General features: G+C 29.2%; 1 protein-coding gene across 1 annotated transcript; it reads left to right on the top strand.

Annotated features, from left to right (window-relative positions):
* The first annotated feature begins 1,328 nt into the window (after positions 1-1,328).
* Positions 1,329-22,209, top strand: LOC111691013 (exportin-1). Its single transcript, XM_046949776.1, has 8 exons — positions 1,329-1,455; positions 1,515-1,670; positions 2,024-3,682; positions 14,771-15,141; positions 16,239-16,718; positions 17,206-17,538; positions 20,727-21,092; positions 21,168-22,209. Exons 3-8 carry the CDS (start codon positions 2,176-2,178, stop codon positions 21,315-21,317), a joined length of 3,207 nt encoding a protein of 1,068 aa, XP_046805732.1. The 5' UTR covers positions 1,329-1,455; positions 1,515-1,670; positions 2,024-2,175; the 3' UTR covers positions 21,318-22,209.
* Positions 22,210-22,430: the final 221 nt, after the last annotated feature.

Here is a 22,430-nt window from a genome sequence, read left to right as displayed (position 1 = left end):
ATCCGAGACAACCTCTGAAAATTTCATCCAAAAATACATACATGTATTTGTTTATGTTTTGTTATAAAAGCAACAACAACACTGTGAATTGGAAAAAGATGTACATGCGTGTGAAGATGTTTTTGGTTTTATTCAGCTGTGTATTTTGTTTTGTATGTTTGGATGATGTTGACTTCATTGAGTTTTGTATTTTGTTTTCTTTTTGTGAATTCTGTTCGTATATTTGGATGTAGGTTGGTTTTATTGCATTGTTTATTTTGTTTCTCGTTATGTATGTTTAGATGTCTGTTGGCAAAGAATAAATAAGAAATGAAACTGTTGTCAAAAGTACCTAAGTCTACTGTCATCCGGTACCTAACTCTAAGAATGTATTAGTAGATTTCTCAAGTCACCATAGTTGCAAAAAATAGTATTGAAAAATATTGAAAAAAATTATTACATTTCAATTTATACTTTGAAAGGTTTCTTAAGATATTTTGCACATATTTTATCTATAAACATTTTATAAACACGTCTATTTGTTTTTTAATCTATAATATTGAAAAATAATTTATTTATTTGAAATATCTTTTTCGTTTTCCATACGAGAATTTACAACATTGTTTTTTTAGTTTTTATTTCAAACAACAAAAATTCAATGTCAAAAAACAAAAAATATTTTATTTTTCGTTTGTCAAAAATATATTATTTTCGGGCTATTAAATGTGTTTAAATTGTGCAAAAAAATTATAAAATATAATGTTAAGTGATAAAAAATATTTCAAAGTGCTATTATCCTCAAATTTTCGCGAAAAAGTTTATAAGTTTTGGGAGAGAGAATACAATTTTTACATATGTGTTGGATTTACACAGCACTCGTCTATGAGAAGAGCGTAATGTTATTGTTTTAAAAAAATGACAGCGTTTCACTTCTTGTTTATTCTTTGTCTGTTGGTTTAATTGCCTTGTGTATTTTTTATTTCGTTTAGCGTTGTTGTTGTTCATTTTGTTTTGCTTTTGGTGTAATAATAATGTAGTCGGGAAAAATTTAAAATTTTTAATTGTAATATGAATGGTTCTATAAATCGACTTTCTAATAATCGAACAACCGTTTTTTTTGTCGAAAAAAAAAAATCGAGGGGTGAAGTCGACTATTTTGTTCCAAAAAAAATTGTTTGTTGTTTTTGTAGAATTGACTTCACTTTATTATATTATCATGAGTTTTGGCAACACTGCGCGTAGTACTTTTTTATATATATCGAATAGGTACTAATTGTGTACAACAGTAGTACACAAAAGTTCAAATGTACTAATTTTTACATCTATGTTTTTTGTTAAATAGAGTAGTAATTATAATTTTACACTTTTAAGCAACGTTGCTTAGGGACGCTGGTAAAATTAAAGAAGAAACACAATTTCACACCACGGCAGAGGAAACAATAATTTAATTGCGAAATTTTTTTTTGCGATTTCCAGGTTTAAATACAGATAAATTAAACAAGTTCATACGTTAATTTAACATTTTTTTTTTAAAGTTCAATAAGCATTGAAAAATAGTTGGAGTAAATTGCGCGAATAATTTTTACAGCATTTTCGCCTTAAGTGCCGATTTTGTGTTCGGTTTTTCTATTTCTTCGCATATTATATATTTTTAAGGCGAATAGAAGAAGCACAAAGCATACAGACTGTAGGTGAGTACATGTCTGGAAATTAATAAAAATCTATTTATTGTTGCATTTTATAACGTTAATCGGTGTTTAAAGAATTTTGAATGGTTTTCTAAATATTTTAATATAAATCACAATTAAAATAAATACCAGTGGTGAATTAAGCCAAAATGAAATAGCAAACGATTTTCTTTGAATATTTATGTGTACTTGTGTTTGTTGTCTGTTAACCCGAAAATGGAGGTTACTGCTGCTGCCGCTAACGTCATTGTGGCGAAATAAAGCATTATATTTTTATACAACAAATCAGTTTGCCTAAATGCCTGCCGGTAAAGAAATAAATAAACTATAAATCTGATTTTTATATTTTTTTATAGAAAAAGGCGTCTTACTTAAATCGGAATTTGTTTGCTAAAAAGAAAAAAGAACAACTCACACCCACGTGCATTTATTTCTGAAAAAATACCGGGACAAGATTAACGCGGACAGTACAAGACGTCGGAGAGAACGTTGCTTTTACTATAAGGCAATGGCGATGCTTTCGACAGATGAAGCCAGCAAATTGCTGGATTTCTCACAAAAGCTTGATATTAATCTTCTCGACCGCATAGTCGAATGTTTATATACATCGCAGGGTGAGCAGCTTCGTTTGGCCCAAGATATACTTACCACGCTTAAGGAGCATCCTGATGCATGGACGCGTGTAGATAGTATTTTGGAGTTTTCACAAAATCAACAGACTAAATACTACGCATTACAAATTTTAGAGGAAGTAATAAAAACGCGTTGGAAAATTCTACCCCGCAATCAGTGCGAGGGTATCAAAAAATATGTTGTCGGTCTTATAATAAAAACGTCCTCGGACGCTGCTACTATGGAAGCGAACAAGGTTTATTTAAATAAGTTGAACATAATATTGGTGCAAATATTGAAGCGTGAGTGGCCACGCAACTGGGAAACCTTTATTAGTGACATTGTTGGCGCTTCAAAGACCAATGAATCATTATGCAAGAACAATATGATTATATTGAAAAATCTTAGTGAAGAAGTTTTTGATTTTTCCTCCGGTCAAATAACACAAACTAAAGCAAAACATTTAAAGGACACTATGTGTTCAGAATTTTCTCAAATATTTCAGCTTTGCTCCTTTGTCCTTGAAAGTTCAATGAATGCTCCGCTTATACAGGTTACACTTGAAACTTTATTGCGTTTCCTCAATTGGATACCATTGGGTTACATTTTCGAGACAACGTTGATCGAAACTCTTATTTTTAAATTTCTTAGCGTTCCGATGTTTAGAAATGTTACTCTTAAATGTTTATCGGAGATTGCTGGCCTCACTGTTCCAGATTACAACGAAAATTTTGCAAATCTTTTTAAAGATACTATGACACAGTTGGATCAGATGATCAGTCAAAATTCAAGCATGAATCATATTTATGCCAATGGTTGCGATAGCGAACAAGAATTCGTTCAAAATTTGGCAATGTTTTTATGCACTTTCCTTAAAGAGCACGGAAAACTGGTGGAAGATGTGAAATATGTCGATTATTTAAACCAAGCATTACTTTACTTGGTGATGATATCTGAAGTTGAAGATGTTGAAGTATTTAAAATATGCTTAGAGTATTGGAACAGTTTGGTAGAAGACTTATATACAAGCGAGTCTTTCGGAGGTGGCTCTAACGTTCATTTAGGACAAACTCTAGCCAGACGCAACGCTGCTTTTCCGCGACGTCGATTCTATTCAGAAATATTATCAAAAGTACGATACATTATGATATCACGCATGGCTAAACCAGAAGAAGTTCTTGTTGTTGAGAATGAAAACGGAGAAGTGGTCCGCGAATTCATGAAAGACACTAACGCCATTAATTTGTATAAAAATATGCGTGAAGCATTAGTGTTTTTGACACATTTGGATTATGGTGATACCGAACGAATAATGACAATGAAACTCTTAAATCAGGTCAACGGCACTGAATTTTCGTGGAAAAATTTAAATACGTTGTGCTGGGCAATCGGTTCCATATCAGGTAAGTCATGTATTTTTAATTAATTTTATATATATTTTTTATATATTTTATTTAAATATAACTCTGGTATCCAGAGTTAATTTTACTTTAGCGTAAATTATACAATTTAGATTTGATGCTTCATTTTTATATTAAAGAAACGGTTGTCCATTGACTTATTATGCCTTGGTACCTTGGAATGTGTTTTAAATATGTTGATATTGCCTTTTAATAGAGTGATACGTTACCTGTACTCTCTTAGAATATGGCAACATACAGTATTGGCCAAAACAAATGCATCCCTTATTGAAGTTTTCGTTACAGTAGTTCTAGTTATAACAAAAGAAGACAAAAAGGGTCGTTAAAAAACGGTAACAAAAAATTTGTGTTATTAAAGAAAAATTTTTTTAAAAATATTCATATTGCTCAGAATTTTATTGGTCAAAACATTAAAATGATTTTTTAGATGAATTTTTCCATTATTTTTTATTGATTTTATTTAGAATTAATTAGATTTTAATTAGAAATTATATTTTATGTGTAAAAATATCCTTTTTACATTGTTTTTTAATGATAAAATTAATTTTTTTCATCACTTTATTGGCCGTATAGCACCAGACATCTAAATCGGAGGTACTACTAAATCTTAAATAAAATAAGTAAGAGTTCTATATTCGGCTGTGCCGAATCTTATATACCCTTCACCATGATGTGTTTAAAGCCTTTTGTACCTTTTGAAGAACGAAAAAGTACCAAAAAGTCCCCATCTATGGGTCCTCAGTTAATCCGGGCCATACAAACTTAATTACATGTTCCTAGGTTCAATATTGTAGAAATTGTAAAAAGTACCTTTTGAAGAACGAAAAAGTACCAAGAAGTCCCCTTTTACTGGTTCTCACTTAATCCGGGATATACGAACTTAATAACATGTTTCTAGGTTCAATATTATAGAAATTTCAAAAAGTACCTTTTGAAGAATGAAAAAGTACCAAAACGTACCCTTTCATGGGTCCTCACTTAATCCTGGCCATACATACTTAATTACATGTTTCTAGGTTTAATATCGTAGAAATTGCAAAAAGTACCTTTTGAAAAACGAAAAAGTACCAAAAAGTCCCCTTTTATGGGTCCTTACTTAATCCGGGCCATACATACATAATTACATGTTTCTAGGTTTAATATCGTAGAAATTGCAAAAAGTACCTTTTGAAAAACGAAAAAGTACCAAAAAGTCCCCTTGTATGGGTCCTCACTTAATCCGGGTCATACATACTTAATTACATGTTTCTAGGTTCAATATTGTAGAAATTGCAAAAAGTACCTTTTGAAGAACGAAAAAGTACCAAAAAGTCCCCTTTTATGGGTCCTCACTTAATCCGGGCCATACATACTTAATTACATGTTTCTAGGTTCAATATTGTAGAAATTGCAAAAAGTACCTTTTGAACAACGAAAAAATACCAAAAAGTCCTCTTTTATGGGTCCTCACTTAATCCGGGTCATACATACTTAATTACATGTTTCTAGGTTCAATATTGTAGAAATTTCAAAAAGTACCTTTTGAAAAACGAACAAGTACCAAAAAGTCCCCTTGTATGGGTCCTCACTTTATCCGGGCCATACATACTTAATTACATGTTTTTAGGTTCAATATTGTAGAAATTGCAAAAAGTACCTTTTGAAGAACGAAAAAGTACCAAAAAGTCCCCTTTTATGGGTCCTCACTTAATCCGGGCCATACATACTTAATTAAATGTTTCTAGGTTCAATAATGTAGAAATTGCAAAAAGTACCTTTTGAACAACGAAAAAGTCCCCTTTTATGGGTCCTCACTTAATCCGGGCCATACATACTTAATTACATGTTTCTAGGTTCAATATTGTAGAAATTGCAAAAAGTACCTTTTGAAAAACGAAAAAGTACCAAAAACTCCCCTTGTTTGGGTCCTCACTTAATCCGGGCCATGCATACTAAATTTCATGTTTCTAGGTTCAATATTATAGAAATTTCAAAAAATACCTTTTGAAGAACGAAAAAGTACCAGAAAGTCCCCTTTTATAGGTTCTCACTTAATCCAGGCTCTACATACTTAATTTCATATTTCTAGCCAATGACAACGTAACGTTACGTGATGTTCTTTCTTTGCTTTGTGTTTATTAACAAGCAATTACAATAACAAAACAATTTACCGTTTGATGCTCCATTTTGTTTTTGTTGTTTTATTATTTCTGCATAAGCATGCACGAAAAATCTAACTTTTTGATGAAATTTTCAGAGGTGGTCTCGGATTTTTACTCATATCTTCGTTATTTATGGACCGATTGGACTGATTTTAAATAGCGTTCTATTCGACCGTATTTCCAATAGAATTATTGAAAATTCGGGTCTCGCAGATATCTGGGGTCTTCTGAAAACTGATTTCAACATACACATAGACAGACAGACAGACGAACAGAAGGACATGGCTAAATCGACTCCGCTATCTATAAGGATCCAGAATATATATACTTTATAGGGTCGGAAAATTATATTATAGAAATTACAAACGGAATAACAAACTTATATATACCCTTCTCACGAAGGTGAAGGGTATAATTAAGAAACAATGAATAAAAATTCTTCAAAATGTTAAATTATCAACAAAATTAATTTTTAAGATTTTTAACTGAAAAAGTTTTTGGACCAAATTTCAAGCAAAATTTCAATATTTGGCAAGCCGTCCTCGGAAGTTAAAAAGGGACTTAAAAATCATGGAATCTTCATGAATAGATACAATAAGTTAAATTTAACACAAAATTAACATATTTTGAAAATTCAGAATGTCGTATGTAAATTACAGTTTGGTAATTTATACTAATACAGAAAATAAAATGTATGTTTCTTTATATTTCTGCAGAAATATGATTTTATTTTTGAAAAAATAATAAAAGTGAAAATTTGTATGTGACAATTTGATACCATTATTGTACTAGGTTTAATTCCTTCATCTGTAATATCCCTGCTGAGTTCTGAATTTTAAAAATGTTCATATTTGTTGAACTTTTAATATTAAAATTAACTTATTTCAACATTATTCTATCTGTTCATCAACATTCCTTTTAATTTCAGTCCATTTTAAACTTCCGATAATGATTTTAACTGCCAATTATTGAAAAGTTGTTCGAAATTTGACCCAAAAATTGGTAGTTTGTCATTATCTGTAGACAAATATAAAACTTTTTCATCTCAAAATCTTCTCAAAAATTAATTTTACATATAATTTAATATTATGATGAAATTGTTTTCATTGCTTCTTAATCTTATTTAAGAAATTTTGAAAGTGGCACCTACGATTCAGCTGTCTGGTGCTATACGGCCAATAAAATTTTGAAAAAACTAATTTTAACATTAAAGAATAAAGCAAAAAAAAAAAAAAATTAAATAATCGAAAAATCCGATTTAAAACATTATTTTTAAGGGGTTGCAAATGGTTTGTCCAATAAAATTTTGAATAATATGAATATTTTTTTTTTTTAATTTTTTTTTTCATATAAATAAAAAATCATATAATTTTTTTGTTAGTTTTTTAAAGACCAATTTTTGCTTGTGGATTTTCCTCTTTTAACCAACATCTCACTTTTCTTCAATATCATGAAGAATTTATATAATTATATACTTTGGCTTAAAAAGCTTTAAAATTATGTAATATATGTATATTTTTGTATAATTTAGGTATTTTAAAATAATTAAATTTATTTATTTGTTTTTGAGAAAAATATTATAGCTTACATATATTTACTCCTTCTTCAACAAAGATATTAAAATTATATTGTTAAATTTTTATATTATTTTTATACTCTTCACCTTCGTGAGAAGGGTTTGTAACTTCTATAAAATAACTTTCCGACCCTATAAGTATATGTTTTCTGGATCCTTATAGCGGAGTCTATTAAGCCATGTCCATCTGTCTGTTCAGTTTTTAGAGGACCCCAGGTATCGGCGTGATCCGTATCTTTAATAATTCTCTTTGACATGGTTTCATCAAAATCGGTCCATCAATAACGGAGATATGATCACAAATCCGAAACAACTTTTGAAAGTTTCATCAAATACAAATACGATTTTTGCGTGCTTTGATAAATAAGCAGCAACAACACTGTGAATTAAAAAAAATATGAACATATGTTTGTATGTATTTGGTTGCATTACGGAGTTTATTTTGTTTCGTATGTTTGATGTCTGTTGGTTTGATTGAGTTGTGTACTTTGTTTTTGTTTTATTCTGTGGATTCTGTTCGTATATTTGGATGAAGCTTGATTTTATTGCGTTGTGTGTTTTGTTATTGCTTTTTTGTTGTATAACTTTTTATGTTTTATTTCGTTTCTTTGTTTTGCTTTTGCTATACATAATAATATAGTCGGGATGCATATGTTTTAAATACAGTATGGCGAAGGAGATATAAAATGCGGCACAGCCAAACATAGCACTCTTGCTTGTTTATATTAGAGGTTATTACTCTTGGTAGTATATTTAATACCCTATCATATTTACACCGACCTTTTTATATAAAGCGTTAGCACCCTTTTAAATTCAATGTAAAGTTTGAAGATTATAACAAAAAAATAGTTTCGAAATATCTTAACACAACTAGATTTTAGCAGTTATTAAGTTTTCACCACATTCTTTATGTTACCATTTGCTTGAGACATTCTTGCCGTTTCTTAAAATCCAATTTTCCAGAAGACATTTGAAGAAGTTTACGTTCTGCTCCAAATTTATAATTTCAATAAAAAAAATCATTACAACACCCTACGGTTATTGCATTCTCGCTGCGGAACGACCGGAAATATACACTGCCAAAGATTGTCAACTCCAAATTTGTAATTTCCATAAAAAATATTGCCAAATATACAATGAACAATTTGAGAAACTGCTTCTTATTTTTGATATTTGGCGTTTCTGATATTTTCCAAGAACATTTATTTTTCACAACGTCTTTTTAATTTTTTATATTTTTCCTTAATAATTTTGTAAATTTATATTTTTTAATTTAATTTTTTTTGTTATTGGCGGTATGCCGATCAGCTGTTTATATTGTTGGTGAATCTACCAAGCATATATACTAGACCTTTACTCATGGTAGTTCTAGTAAATACATACCATACTTAATGGCACTTTACTACCAAGGGTCTCTATGGACATGAAGTCGAAGTGCTTTACATGAGTATTTGGCGCGTAGCCCTATCTCACGGTGGAACTTTTCCAACCACTGGGTCAGTATTATAAACAACTCACTACTGGCCCCTTGTGTATCTTACACGCAGGTCGCAATTTTTGTACGTGGATAATTCGGTCCATGTACAAGCACTTTGCTCAAGTACTTGAGCAACATAATTTTTGACCATTGCTATCCCGTTGCCACAAATGGGATGGCCTCTGTTGAGTCGGCAACAGTACCTAGAGAAGTATCCGGTAAACCGAAACACGAATCCTTCAAATAAGCCGACTTTGTTCTTACTCACAGGGACATTCTCTGAAATATTGACTTACATCAGTCCTTTAACCGCCACTTACTCTTTTCGCAAATTTGTATTTAAACCACAGCCACTACGTGGATGCCGAAGGAACCTCAACCAACAGGACATACACTGGGGCATATTGCTATAAGCCATGTCCGTCTGTCTGTCTGTTGAAATCAATTTTCTGAAGACTCTACATAGATATCTTTGGGATCCAAATCTTCAATAATTCTGACAGACATGCTTTCGAGAAGTTTCCTATTGAAAATCAGCATAAATAACTGAGATATGGCAAAATCTGAGACTACCTACTAAAAATTTCCCTAAAAAAATATAAATAAAAGCATAAAAACAACAAGGATATGAAGCAGTAATATGTTGGTAATACAGTTTGATGGTTTTAGTACAGTACAATGGTTAATATTGATATTAATAAATAAATAAAAAAATGAATATATCTTTCTGCGCTAATACAGTTTATATTTGTTTGTGTGTTTGTATGTTATGTGTGACATGTGTGCAGAGATACAAGCAGATTCAAAACGCGGCTTGTACTACAAATGATCTATTTATAATAAAATACAAAAATTAATTGAAATTTTATAAAATTAAATTCAGTTCTAAAAATAAATAAAAGCTGTTTTTAAAAACATACTTGGTGAAGGGTATATAAGATTCGGCACAGCGGAATATAGAAATCTGACTTGTTTTAGCCTATTTTTAGAATTTAACTGCCATTTTTAAGGGCATTTTCCTATAATCGCACTTTAATAAATGTTTAGTGTCTCATGTTAGCTTCTCTATACCCCCGGATTGCAATACACTAAGATGGGATCTGTCATCAAGGAAACATGCTTTGTTTTATGACAATTCCTCACTACTAGACTTGAAGAGACTTCAGAAACCTTTCAAATAATACCATATGTTGTACATTTTGTTTAAGAAATACTGTAAAATTTAAAAAATAACTTAAAATGGACTTTTTGTAAGCGGTCCAGCCCACGAACGGCTATCGATTGACTAGAAATATTTTGGGAACCATTAAACGTAATAAAGATTATTTGAAGCTGGGTAAAATATTGAATTTTGACCTGAAAATCGGGTTCCCCATACGATATATTTTTGAAAACTGTCCAGCTCACAAATGAACAACATGGCCAGCCATTCCCAACTAATATTTATACCCTACACCACAATAGTGGGAAGGGTATTATGCATTTGTGATGATATTTATAACGCATTAAAATATTAGTACCTTAAAGTGTACCGATCGATTCAGAATCACTTTCTGAGTCTATCTGGTCGCAATTTTAAAGATTATTTGATGAAATTTGGAATACGTCTACTTTGACCAAAGGACGAAGCCTATTGAAAATGGTTAAAATCTGTCCATTATTTCATCTCGCCCCCATACAACTGAACCTCCCGAAATATCTTGTATAATATAAATGTATCTCGATGAAAGTTCGCACAACTTTGTTTTATTCAAGCCTTGATACCCTTGCCGAATTTTATCGGGATTGGTCCAAATTTGCTGCTATCCCTCATATAAAGTTTCTTTTAGAAAATAAGTTCTTAGTTAATAAATTGCTTATAAATATCGGACTCAAGGTAATATTCAAGGTAAATGCTTTATTATGAAAATTAAATCACATTTATTATTTATTATTTATCATATGTTCGGCCAAGCCCGACTATACTTTCTTACTTGTTTTTTATTAGTTTTAATTTTTTAAGAACTTCTTCAAAAATATATAAAAGCAGTATTTTTTTTAAATCGGAAAATTATCGGTAATTAAAACAATTAGGAAAGTATAGTCGGGCATGGCCGACCATATGATAACCTACACCATTGAGTATGTTTAAAATATGTATTATTTTTAATAATGCATTTCAATTGTTTACCTTAATATTTTAACAATTTGTTGAAAAAACTGATTTTCTAAAAGAGGGAAATTTTAACTTGTCAAAACACTCAAAAGTTTATCTAAATTTTTTGACCACTTTAAAGGATCCTACGTGAAATTACGTTTAAGCACAATAAATTGTTTGACCTATAGGCAAATAAAAAATATAATCTGTAATTTTTTAAAATAGCTTTGTCGCACTTTTGAAATAAATAGTTGTTTAATTTTCTTAAAGTAGAAAAAAAATTTTCTAATTATTGACATTTAATTTTTGTTGTTGTTGAATTTTAATTTACAAACAGAGTTTGTAATATAAAATTCGTGATAATTAAATATTAATCTAAAAATTAAAACATTTTATAAATAATTTCGAAGTATCCAGTTTTGCACGTTTTGAAAAAAAGTTGATTTTTAATATTTTGTACAAAGTTGTTTTGCTTTTATGACACTTTTTATACGTTTAAGCGTACTTTCGACCAAGGTCTCAATGGTCCGGTGCGGAATACTAGACTAGAAAATTCTGCGCTGAAAGCCAATTCTTTTTTTTTTTGCCGTATGCTTCGAATCCCCATCCAATCCCAATACATTTTCAAATAATTACAAAGTATTATTTGAAAATGTATTGTAGTCTGAAAAACTAAAACATTTTGTAGTTTGGAATGTATTAAGCTTTTTAAAAAAATTTACAAAATACACAATTTATTTGTAGTTTTCTTTTGGGTTTTAATTTGTAAATTGTGTTTCTTTTATTTTTCACCATAATTTTCTTCATAATCAATTTGAAATTGAAAATAAACCCAAAAAATAGGTTTCATAATACATGAATGGAAATTCTTCAATACATTTTGACAACAAATTTTATTTTGTATTAAAGACAATGGAACTCTGATATTAATACAAAGTATTGTAATGTAAAACCCCCTTTAGTGGTCTATAAACTTCAAATACATACATACAAACATAGAGATATCCATTATACCCTACACCACTATAGTGGGGAGGGTATTATGCGTTTGTGCTGATGTTTGTAACACCCAAAAATATTGGTTATAGACCCACCTTAATGTATACCAATCGGCTCAGAATCACTTTCTGAGTCGATTAAGCTATGTCCGTCTGTCTGTGTGACCATGCTACAGGTCGTAATTTTCAAGATAATTTGATGAAATTTAGCACATACTCTTCTCTTGGTTCAAGGACGAATATTGAAAATAGTTGAAATCGGTTCATTATTTCGCCTAGCCCCCATACAACCGTACCCCCGAATCAGGCCTTTAGGCTCATAATTACGTTAAATGTTCTATTATGTCAACAAAAATATGTAAAACTTAGTTTTATAAAACGATAAATTACACTACTAATTTTTATAGTGATCGAGCCTCAATTGACCCAAGCCAATTGAGGCCTGAAAGCCAATTCTTTTTTTTTTTTTGCCGTATGCTTCGAATCCCTATCCTGTTGGAGTGCATTCTTTAACAAAATCTGCATTATTGGATTGAAAATACTCAAATAATCCTCCTTTTTCATGTCATCCTCCTTTTTTATGTCATGTTAACATACTTATTTTTTTAATTGTTCCACAAGTAGGCGTGGCTTCTCGCCCACTTGAAATTTCAAAGTAAAATGTAGCCCATAACCTCTTTCCGAAATACAAGAATAAACTGTTAAAATTTCAAGAAAATCGTTTCAGCCGTTTAGTTGTCTATAAGCTTGAAATACACAAACATACAAACAGATATTAATTTTTACTAGAGTTCATAATGGGAGCTCCGCCTCCCTAATCGGCATGTGTAAAATGAGTACAGATAAAAATTATTTTTTTTAAGATTATATGTGGCATCACTGGATTACTGTGTTGTTTACTTTTTATACCCTTAACTTTCGTGAGAAGGGTATATATAAATTTGTCATTCCGTTTGTAATTTTTATAATATAATTTTCCGACCCTATAAAGTATATATATTCTGGATCCTTATAGATAGCGGAGTCGATTAAGCCATGTTTGTCTGTTAAAATCAGTTTTTAGAGGACCCCAGATATCGGCGAGATCCGAATCTTCAATAATTCTGTTAGACATGCTTTCAAGAAGATCGCTATTTAAAATCAGCAAAAATAAAAAAAGCAAAAATCCGAGACAAACTCTGAAACTTTTATCAAAAAATGTCATATTTTGTTCATGCTTTGTAAAATAAGCAACAACAACATTGTATATTAGATAACGATGTACACGTGTGTGTAGAAGTATGTATGATAAGCCTTTGGCCAAAATCGGATGTATACTGTAAGAGTAAAAGTGGTCACAAAAAATCGCATTGCCTATTAATTATAAAGATATACATGTATATGTAGGGTAGAAGGGGGACCATACCCACTTTTTTTTGAAACGTCCTCAAATTAAACCACAATACATATTCTTAATTTTTTTCTTGGTTCGGATACTTAGATATGTTGGCTTTAGTTTTATTCCTTTAAATTTTTCTTAAGTCATCCTCATGTACATATTTTTTTAACTTTTCCGCACTGACCAAAAACGGCGATACCGCCCCTTCCATGGGGTAAATGCGCCAAGGGGATGGGACAGATTTGTCATTAGTAAAATAAAAGAAAAAATTAAAAAAAAAAATTATTTTGCTGTTTTATACCTTAATTCATTAAACAAAGTATAATAAATCAGATATTTATTGTTTATTTCACAAAACTTAACAAAAAAAATAAAACAAATTATTACTGTTTTTTTCTATATTTTAACCAAATTTTGTTCTACATCACAAGCATTACATATATTTGGCGCATGTGCCCCACGACATTTCTGGGGTTTAGTTTCAATATTTTTCGGGCTTCAAATTATATTATCGGAAATTTTATTATGTTTTATTGTTCACTATTATTGACATTCTAATACTGACCAATATATTTTTTCTATCACAAAAACTAAAAAAGTTAGCACAAAAAGTTCACACAGTGAAATATTTTCACAGCCCTTTGAAAAACAATTAATCATGTCTGCCTCCCATCATAGGTAAAGTTAATGTTTCAAATTTTCAGGGATGATAGATAACCGATAAACGAAAACAAAATTTAATAATGCGATAAAATCGATTACTCGGTTTTCAAGTTATTCGCATTTACAGATGTGCCCCTTTGGCGAATGGTCCCCCTTCTACCCTATATACTTAGATGGAATATAGATATCTCTTATTCTCCTGAGTTTAAAAAATAAATATCGCGAGAAATATTATATTTAAAAACAGAAAACATATTTCTCTCATGAAACGAGTACAAATAAATTTGTCAAGATTTTTATAATATAGTACACAAAGTATATTTTATTCGTACAAACCCTACATCACTTTAGTAGTCGCCCTCGCCGGACTATAACTTCTGAAATGTTTATTTTAGAGGTGTTTGTCAAATTTCAAAAACAGTTTCCTGTTGTACTCTATTCCAGGTATTTATAGATTATTTAATTCGTATCACTATGGTATCAAAGGGTTGAAAAACAAATTTTGTATGAACATTTTTCTTATAAACCTTCGATAAATTGTTATGAATAATCCCATAGTTTTTAAATTTTAGTTATGTGTGTGTCGATTTTTTTTTATTAAAATAAATGAATAAAAATATATTATGTATAAAATAAATATTTTTAATTGTTAGACGTTTATTACTATTTTTTATTAATGAAACATCAATTTATATTTTAGGTGCTTTTTGCGAAGAGGATGAGAAACGTTTTTTGGTGACCGTAATTAAAGATCTACTGGGCTTATGCGAACAAAAAAAGGGGAAAGATAATAAAGCCATTATTGCGTCGAATATTATGTACGTTGTAGGACAGTATCCACGATTTTTAAGAGCTCATTGGAAGTTTCTTAAAACAGTTGTAAATAAACTTTTCGAATTTATGCATGAGACTCATGACGGTGTCCAGGATATGGCATGCGACACTTTTATTAAAATTGCTATCAAGTGCAGGCGATATTTTGTAACAATACAACCAAATGAGGCTTGCACGTTTATTGATGAAATCTTAAGTACTATGAGTAGCATTATTTGTGATTTACAACCGCAACAGGTATGTATCTACAGTCCGTATTGAATACGGCGGTTAACATTTTAATTTAGTTTCCCTAGTGTATATGGTGCATTTCGTTCGTCAGCGTATTATTGGTTTGGTTCACATGTGATATCGTTATATAACAATTTTACAAGAGAAACAAAAAGTTATTTTAATTGAAAACTTTGTTTCTATCAGACCGATTTATTTTATTTAATAAATATTGTTTTTGATTAGTTAGATTCCGGTGATTGTGTATTCATGTAATGCTTTAAGGATCAATCAAAAACATACTGGAATATTTGTAAAAACAGCTGTTTTTGCAAATATTAAAATAAAAATTTAAATTTAAAAATTAAATAATATTGATTTTCAAAATTTTCCATTTGTTTCGTATATATTAAACTTTGCTTTAGTTTACAAAAATAGTTTCGTTAAGTCATGTAATATTTAACGAAATTAGGGATTTTTCCGTAACAAAGTTATATTGTAATATACAATAATTATTTTTGATTTAACAAAATAAAATTATTTTGTTACAATTTTTTCTTATTTTATAAATATTAAGCGAGATAGGGTTTCTAACTGGACACTGCTCAGTTAGAACCTTTGTCAGTAAGTGGGACAGTAGGGTACCGGACTATTGCAGGTTAGGAAGTAGAGACGATCGAGCATATCATTTGCCAATGCTCTACGGTACAGAACCTCAGGCTGAAATGGCTAGGGAATAGGTACCATGGCGAACTGGGAGAAATTGCGGGACTTAACCCTCGCAGTCTATTATAAATGTGCCATTTGTATTATACATTTTCCCCTTTAAGAATAGTTGAATTGAAGTCAAAACAATAAATATATTTTTCTCTACAGTGTCACGCACTGTAGAGAAGAATATATTCGACGAATAGGTGTATGGTATTTAAATCCATATATAGATATATCCTCTTGATGTTTTAATTTCTCCATATTATAGTAAAATTAGCTTAAGACAAGTAAACTATTGACAAAATATATTATTATTTTTTTTAAATTCTATCATGAAAAATTTATTTTAGAAATTAATCTATAAAAACATTTCAACATTTTGGAATTTACAAATATATTATTTATTGTTATAGGTTCACACATTCTATGAAGCTGTAGGATATATGATATCCGCCCAAGTTGATCAAGTTCAACAAGATATATTAATCGAGAAATATATGTTTTTACCCAACCAAGTATGGGATGAAATAATTTCTCGTGCATCGAAAAATGTTGATTTCCTCAAAAATATGACTGCCGTAAAGCAATTGGGAAGCATTTTGAAAACGAACGTTGCCGCCTGCAAAGCTCTCGGTCACGCTTACGTTATACAGTTGGGTCGTATTTATTTAGATATGTTAAACGTTTATAAGATTACTTCAGAGAATATTATTCAAGCTATTGAAGTTAATGGCGTGAATGTAAACAACCAACCACTTATAAAAGCAATGCATGTTGTGAAAAAGGAAACGCTTAATCTTATATCTGAATGGGTTTCTCGATCAAACGACAATCAACTTGTAATGGATAGTTTTATACCACCATTGCTGGATGCTATTCTCTTGGATTACCAGGTAAACAATATAACAATATTTGCATAAGTATCATAGCTATTCTACGAATATTATCAATCAAAATAATTTTTTTAAAATTAATTGTTTAATAACTTATTCCATCAAAAAATTCTTGAGTTTTAATAATATGTTAGTTTATTTTACGCTAGCACTTATGACTGACTCATTTGTACTTCACCGAAATCTTGTACTTATGAAATTTCGAGAAAATCTATTCAAAATCTAGTGGAAATAGAAATACAACTAAGATTTTCTGCCAAATTGAGCTAAAATTACATTTAAAAAAAAATAATAATAATAAAAAAGAGAATTTTACTATCTTTAAATGAAAAGGAAAACATTAAATTATGAATGCGATAAAATGATCGTTGAGAAATGCATACAATATATGTACATATATTTTTTATTCTATTCATATATTACAGCTATGATATGTATATATACATTTATATATTTGTATATTTTTTCACAATATTTTTCATTAAAGCGTTGCAAAGTACCGTCAGCTAGAGAGCCAAAAGTTCTTAGTTCTATGGGTGTCATTGTATACAAACTACGAAACGATATTACAAATGAGGTCCCCAAAATATTTGATGCTGTTTTCGAGTGTACTCTTGATATGATCAACAAAAACTTTGAAGATTACCCTCAACATCGTGTTAGCTTTTATGAACTTTTGCAAGCTGTTAACGCCCATTGCTTCAAAGCTTTTCTAAACATACCACCAGCACAATTTAAACTTGTTTTTGATTCTGTTGTTTGGGCTTTTAAGCACACCATGCGTAATGTTGCCGATACTGGACTTAACATTTTATACAAGGTAAGCAATGTCAGATAATTTAAACTAATTAAGTATACCAAACTTTCAAAAATTACTTGCTTTTATTTATATAAAATATGATCTTAATATGAACAAATTTAAATAAGTATTAAAAAACTTTATTTATCATAATTTTTAATTATTTTTACTTTAAACACGCTTAATAATCATATAAGGTCGATAACTATCGGATGCCAATAGGTGGACATCGTAAATAATGTGAAAACCACTGTTTTGGCAAAAAATTGTGGCTTATCAAGTTATTGCCTAACAACAATTGCATATTATTTAGTTTCAAAAACCAAGTTCTTGTACATTTTCAAAGTGGCTTGTTATGTTCTTGAAACAAAAAAATTAATAAATTTTATTTTCAATACGAAATTTATATTTTGTTGTATTTTCAGTTAGGTTTTTAATATGAGAATAAATTTTGCTAAATATGTATAGCTTATCATTCTGTATAAGTAGGCAAAAAAATATTTTAAATGGAATGACAAAACACATTGGTTTAGGGTTTTTACTGAATATTCAGATTAAAATTTGAGACAATCTTGCGTTTATGGTAATTTTACTATTAAATAATATTTTTTGTTTAAAATACAAACAAATTGCACGAAATTGTATTTATTTATTAATTTTCAAATCAAATATTTGAAATTTTTTTAATTTCAAAAATTCATTAAAAATATTGAATCAAAACAATGTTAATAAAAATTGTGTTAACTTAATTTATTTACCATAAGAAAAAATCATTTCTTCAAACAAAATTTAACATCTAATCTTATTCATAGATGCAATAAAAATCCGATATTTAGATGTCAAAAATAACCCGAATTCATTCAATGGCATGCTTATGTTAATTTCATTGGGTTTTCACCTAAGTTTGATGTACTTCGAATATGTTATTTATGTCACTTTTAACTGGGTTTTCATTTATAATGAAATATTTGGTTTTTAAATGCGAAAAATATATAATTGCATTTTTAGATGTGATTTAAATGTCGTTTGTAAAGTATGACATCAATTATTTTTTGCTGGGATGTATTATAAACATTATTGTTAATTTGGAATAATATATAACTCTACGTTATGCACATAGCTTGAACATTACATAAGATATAAACAAAATCGAACATTTTCCAAACAGCAAAATCTTGGTAATTATGAAATTAATTTTGTGCAGTAACAAGGTAAGCCACTTTAATTTCAAAAAATTATATCTCTCGAGATTTTGGCCAAAATAATTTCTTCTTAGCATAATGATAATTGTCTTGTCTTGTTTTATCACAACAACATAAATAATTATCAATTTCGCTTTTATCTTCTTCATTATTAAGGACTTTCTTAAAAAGTGTAAAAAATATATGTGGCAATCGAGTTTATAAAATAAAAATTCTTACAAATAGTTTAAAATCAAAAAGACGCATGACCCTCATATAGCAAATTTACCATAAGCCCTTGATTTGTTTAATTCACAATCATGTCGTATATTGTATCTACTAAAGTGTAGTAACACTGATTCTGAACAGATCTTTGCATCTTATGTTCTCAATGAAAGAAACAATCAAAACAAATATACATACATAACAACGTCAAAAGGTAAAAAAATTAAATAATATTAAATTCACTAATCAAGCGATATAAATCAAATTATTATTATTATTATTATTATTTTTAATTTAATATTCTACTTTTTTCTTTATTACTTTTTTTAATTAATAAATAAAGTGTTTTTTTGTTTTGGAAAACAGCTGTTTGTGGTTTATGTGTAACAACTTTATCGTTTTTGTTTGCCAAAAACTACTGAATTTTTATTATTATATGCTAAAATCAACAATTGGCAACATTCTTACAACATTCTAAAAACATATGAAAAATTGTCGTAGGAATTGTATAGAGTTCTTCTAGTGAGTTATAGAATGTCAAATATATTCGACAGTCGAAATATGGTTCCAAAAATGTATCACCAATTTCATTAAATGATACTGTTTTTAGACGTTGTTAAAGAGCTCTTTTTAAATAGTAGTCAAAAGGACATTTCTGTTTTTATAATACAGAAGCTCTTTCTATATTTTAATTTGATGATGTCGAAAAAAATTGTTTTTATGAAATTCATTACGGTTTGATTTTATTAAAGTTCGTATATATATTTTTTTTAACAAGCATTAAATTAGACATCATATATTTTCTAAACTATCTATCTGATTTTCGCCGTTTTAGTCCATAATCTTGTAGTTTAATAATACTGTTATTAAAATATTATTGTTTATATACAAAGATAATCTATTCAATAATGTCGAGTGATGGATATCTCAAAAAGGTACTTTGCAATGTCTGTATTTTTTTACCAAAAGTAGCTTCAGCTTCAGTCATGGACAAGATATGAAAAATCAGAGTGGTACGATGTAGGAATCTCAAGAAAATCATATTTTAGTAAAATTACTTACATTATTGGCATACAAATTTGGAATCAAATAAAAAGGACATTTTTCTTATGTCCGTGTAAAAATCTTCGCTTCTTTAGTTTTTTTCAGTACTTTCATAAAGTCAATTCTACTTCTTTTTCGATTCTTTGGATTTTTTTGTTGATTTATACTGCGGTCTTTGTAAGACTGGATAGTGCGAGAGAATGAAAGGTTCTTAGGAGTTAGACGATTTATTTATGAGTTTGATGTTGATTGCGTGAATGATTTTTTTGTAAGTATTGCTGGGCAGAGTAATGTTGATGTAGTTGACTTTTATGGCTTTTAACCGTCTTATCTATAGTCGAGCAAAATTATGTACCAACAGGAAATCGCCTAAAACTTCGCAGAAAAAAGGAAGGAAATTATTTGAATCTATCAAATGCTTATATTCTTCAATATCCGTACAATTTTCTGAAATAAACACCGTTTGAGTACCTTTGGATAAATTTAGATCAGATGCTTTAATTTTAGGTGCGTCCATTTACTTTTTCAGCAAATACTTGCTCTTGGTTTTTGATCTTCTTGTTGTTTTTTTTTTTGAGTTAGTAGACGCTTTTGTAATAACAATTATTACTAAATAGTAACAACTTTTACTTATTGAAGCTTTTGTAATAACAATTATTACTAAATAGTAACAACTTTTACTTATTGAAGCGAGCTATTTATTATTAATAACACAACTCCTTACTTATTATACATGTGTCTGTATTTTTTTATTTACAGATGTTACAAAATTTGGAGCAACATCCAACTGCAGCACAGAGTTTTTATCAGACATATTTTACAGATATTTTAATGCAGATTTTTTCAGTGGTTACTGATACTTCTCACACAGCTGGTCTTGGAAATCATGCAATCATATTGGCATACATGTTTTCGTTGGTCGAAAATAATAAAATAACTGTGAATTTGGGTCCCATTCCAGATAATACTATTTTCATTCAAGAATATGTGGCCTCATTGCTCAAATCGGCATTCAGTCATTTAACTGACAACCAAATCAAAGTCTTTGTTACGGGACTTTTTAATCTAGACGAAAATGTACAAGCATTTAAAGAGCATTTGAGAGACTTCTTAATTCAAATTAGAGTAAGTGAAAACATGCATATTATAAATAATGACCTCTTTATTTCTAAAATATGTTTATTCTCTAAATTAATACAGGAAGTTACCGGAGAAGATGATTCGGACTTATATTTGGAGGAACGAGAAGCCGCACTTCGGGAGGCACAGGCTAATAAAATGCAAATGCAACGTAATATACCTGGAATGTTGAATCCACATGAATTGCCAGAGGACATGCAGGATGAATAATTTAATTTTGAATTCGTTCATGTTCTGCTTTAAAGTAAAAAACAAAATCAGAGAATTGAAATTGAATATAAATTACGTGACACTTTTGAATAATTCTAAATATTGTTTATATATGATATTTGTCGAAGTTTGAATGTATAAGGATTACTAAACTATTATTACTACTACACTTCAGCCAGCATCATCGTATAATATCACTCCTTTCATACAATACATACATACATATAATTATATAAATTACATTTATTATTAGAAGATCACATAACATTAACGTACGTCGGCCGCAAATGTGAATCAAAGAAAAGTGAAAATGTATTTGGTTTGATTGTTTGCGTTTTCTTTTTATTTTTTTTTTTTTTTTTGTTTTTATATACATACATATATATTTTTGTTGTTTTTCTATAAACTTAAAGTTAGTTTGTACATTTTAAAATAAATTCAAAGAATTAATGAAACTCTTTTACAAAAATTCAAAGGATAAAAAAGAAATAATTAAGATATAAATAAGAATAGAAAAATAAAGGAATAAAAAACAATCAACAATCAACTTTCCAAATCAAATGTATGTAGTATTGTACATTGTTAATTATGCGTTAATAGAATAAACTACTCAATTTACCACTATATTTTAGCAACATAAAACAATTACATATTTGTATGTGACCCAATGATTTAATATACATATAAATATCTTTTTTTAGAACAGTTTGAATGCGTTTTTAGTATAGTTTTTAATGTACGTATGAATGTATGTTTTGGTATTTATCTGTAGTAATTGAAACATTAAACTAAACAAAAAAACTGATTATTAAATATGAATATAGAATGAAGTTGTACAACAATGCCAATTAATTAATAAAATGTTGGATCCATAACAACCCGGAGATGTAAATCTATTGATAGATATTTTTCTAATATAAATATTTATTAATAATTTGATTAATATATTTTCCCTGCTTTGATAAAATTTCCTACATATGTTTGTGATTTTAATAAACTTCTAGAGAGGAAAAATATAGTTTAAGCTGTATTTTTGTTTATATATACATGTATGGAGCAACAGGCCTACTTGTCCGGCATAGACCGTGCTGTCCCTAATATAGGCCCAGCATG

This window comes from Lucilia cuprina, chromosome 2, assembly GCF_022045245.1.
Source record: "Lucilia cuprina isolate Lc7/37 chromosome 2, ASM2204524v1, whole genome shotgun sequence".
NCBI lineage: Eukaryota > Metazoa > Arthropoda > Insecta > Diptera > Calliphoridae > Lucilia > Lucilia cuprina.
This window is presented reverse-complemented; position numbering and strand designations above follow the sequence as displayed.

Bases quoted from the DNA above. Each gene is read 5' to 3' on its own strand.
- LOC111691013 (XM_046949776.1), top strand. From the start codon at position 2,176: ATGGCGATGCTTTCGACAGATGAAGCCAGCAAATTGCTGGATTTCTCA. The intron at 15,142-16,238 runs GTATGTATCTAC...TTATTGTTATAG, and splicing joins GTGATTTACAACCGCAACAG to GTTCACACATTCTATGAAGC. The intron at 21,093-21,167 runs GTAAGTGAAAAC...AAATTAATACAG, and splicing joins ACTTCTTAATTCAAATTAGA to GAAGTTACCGGAGAAGATGA.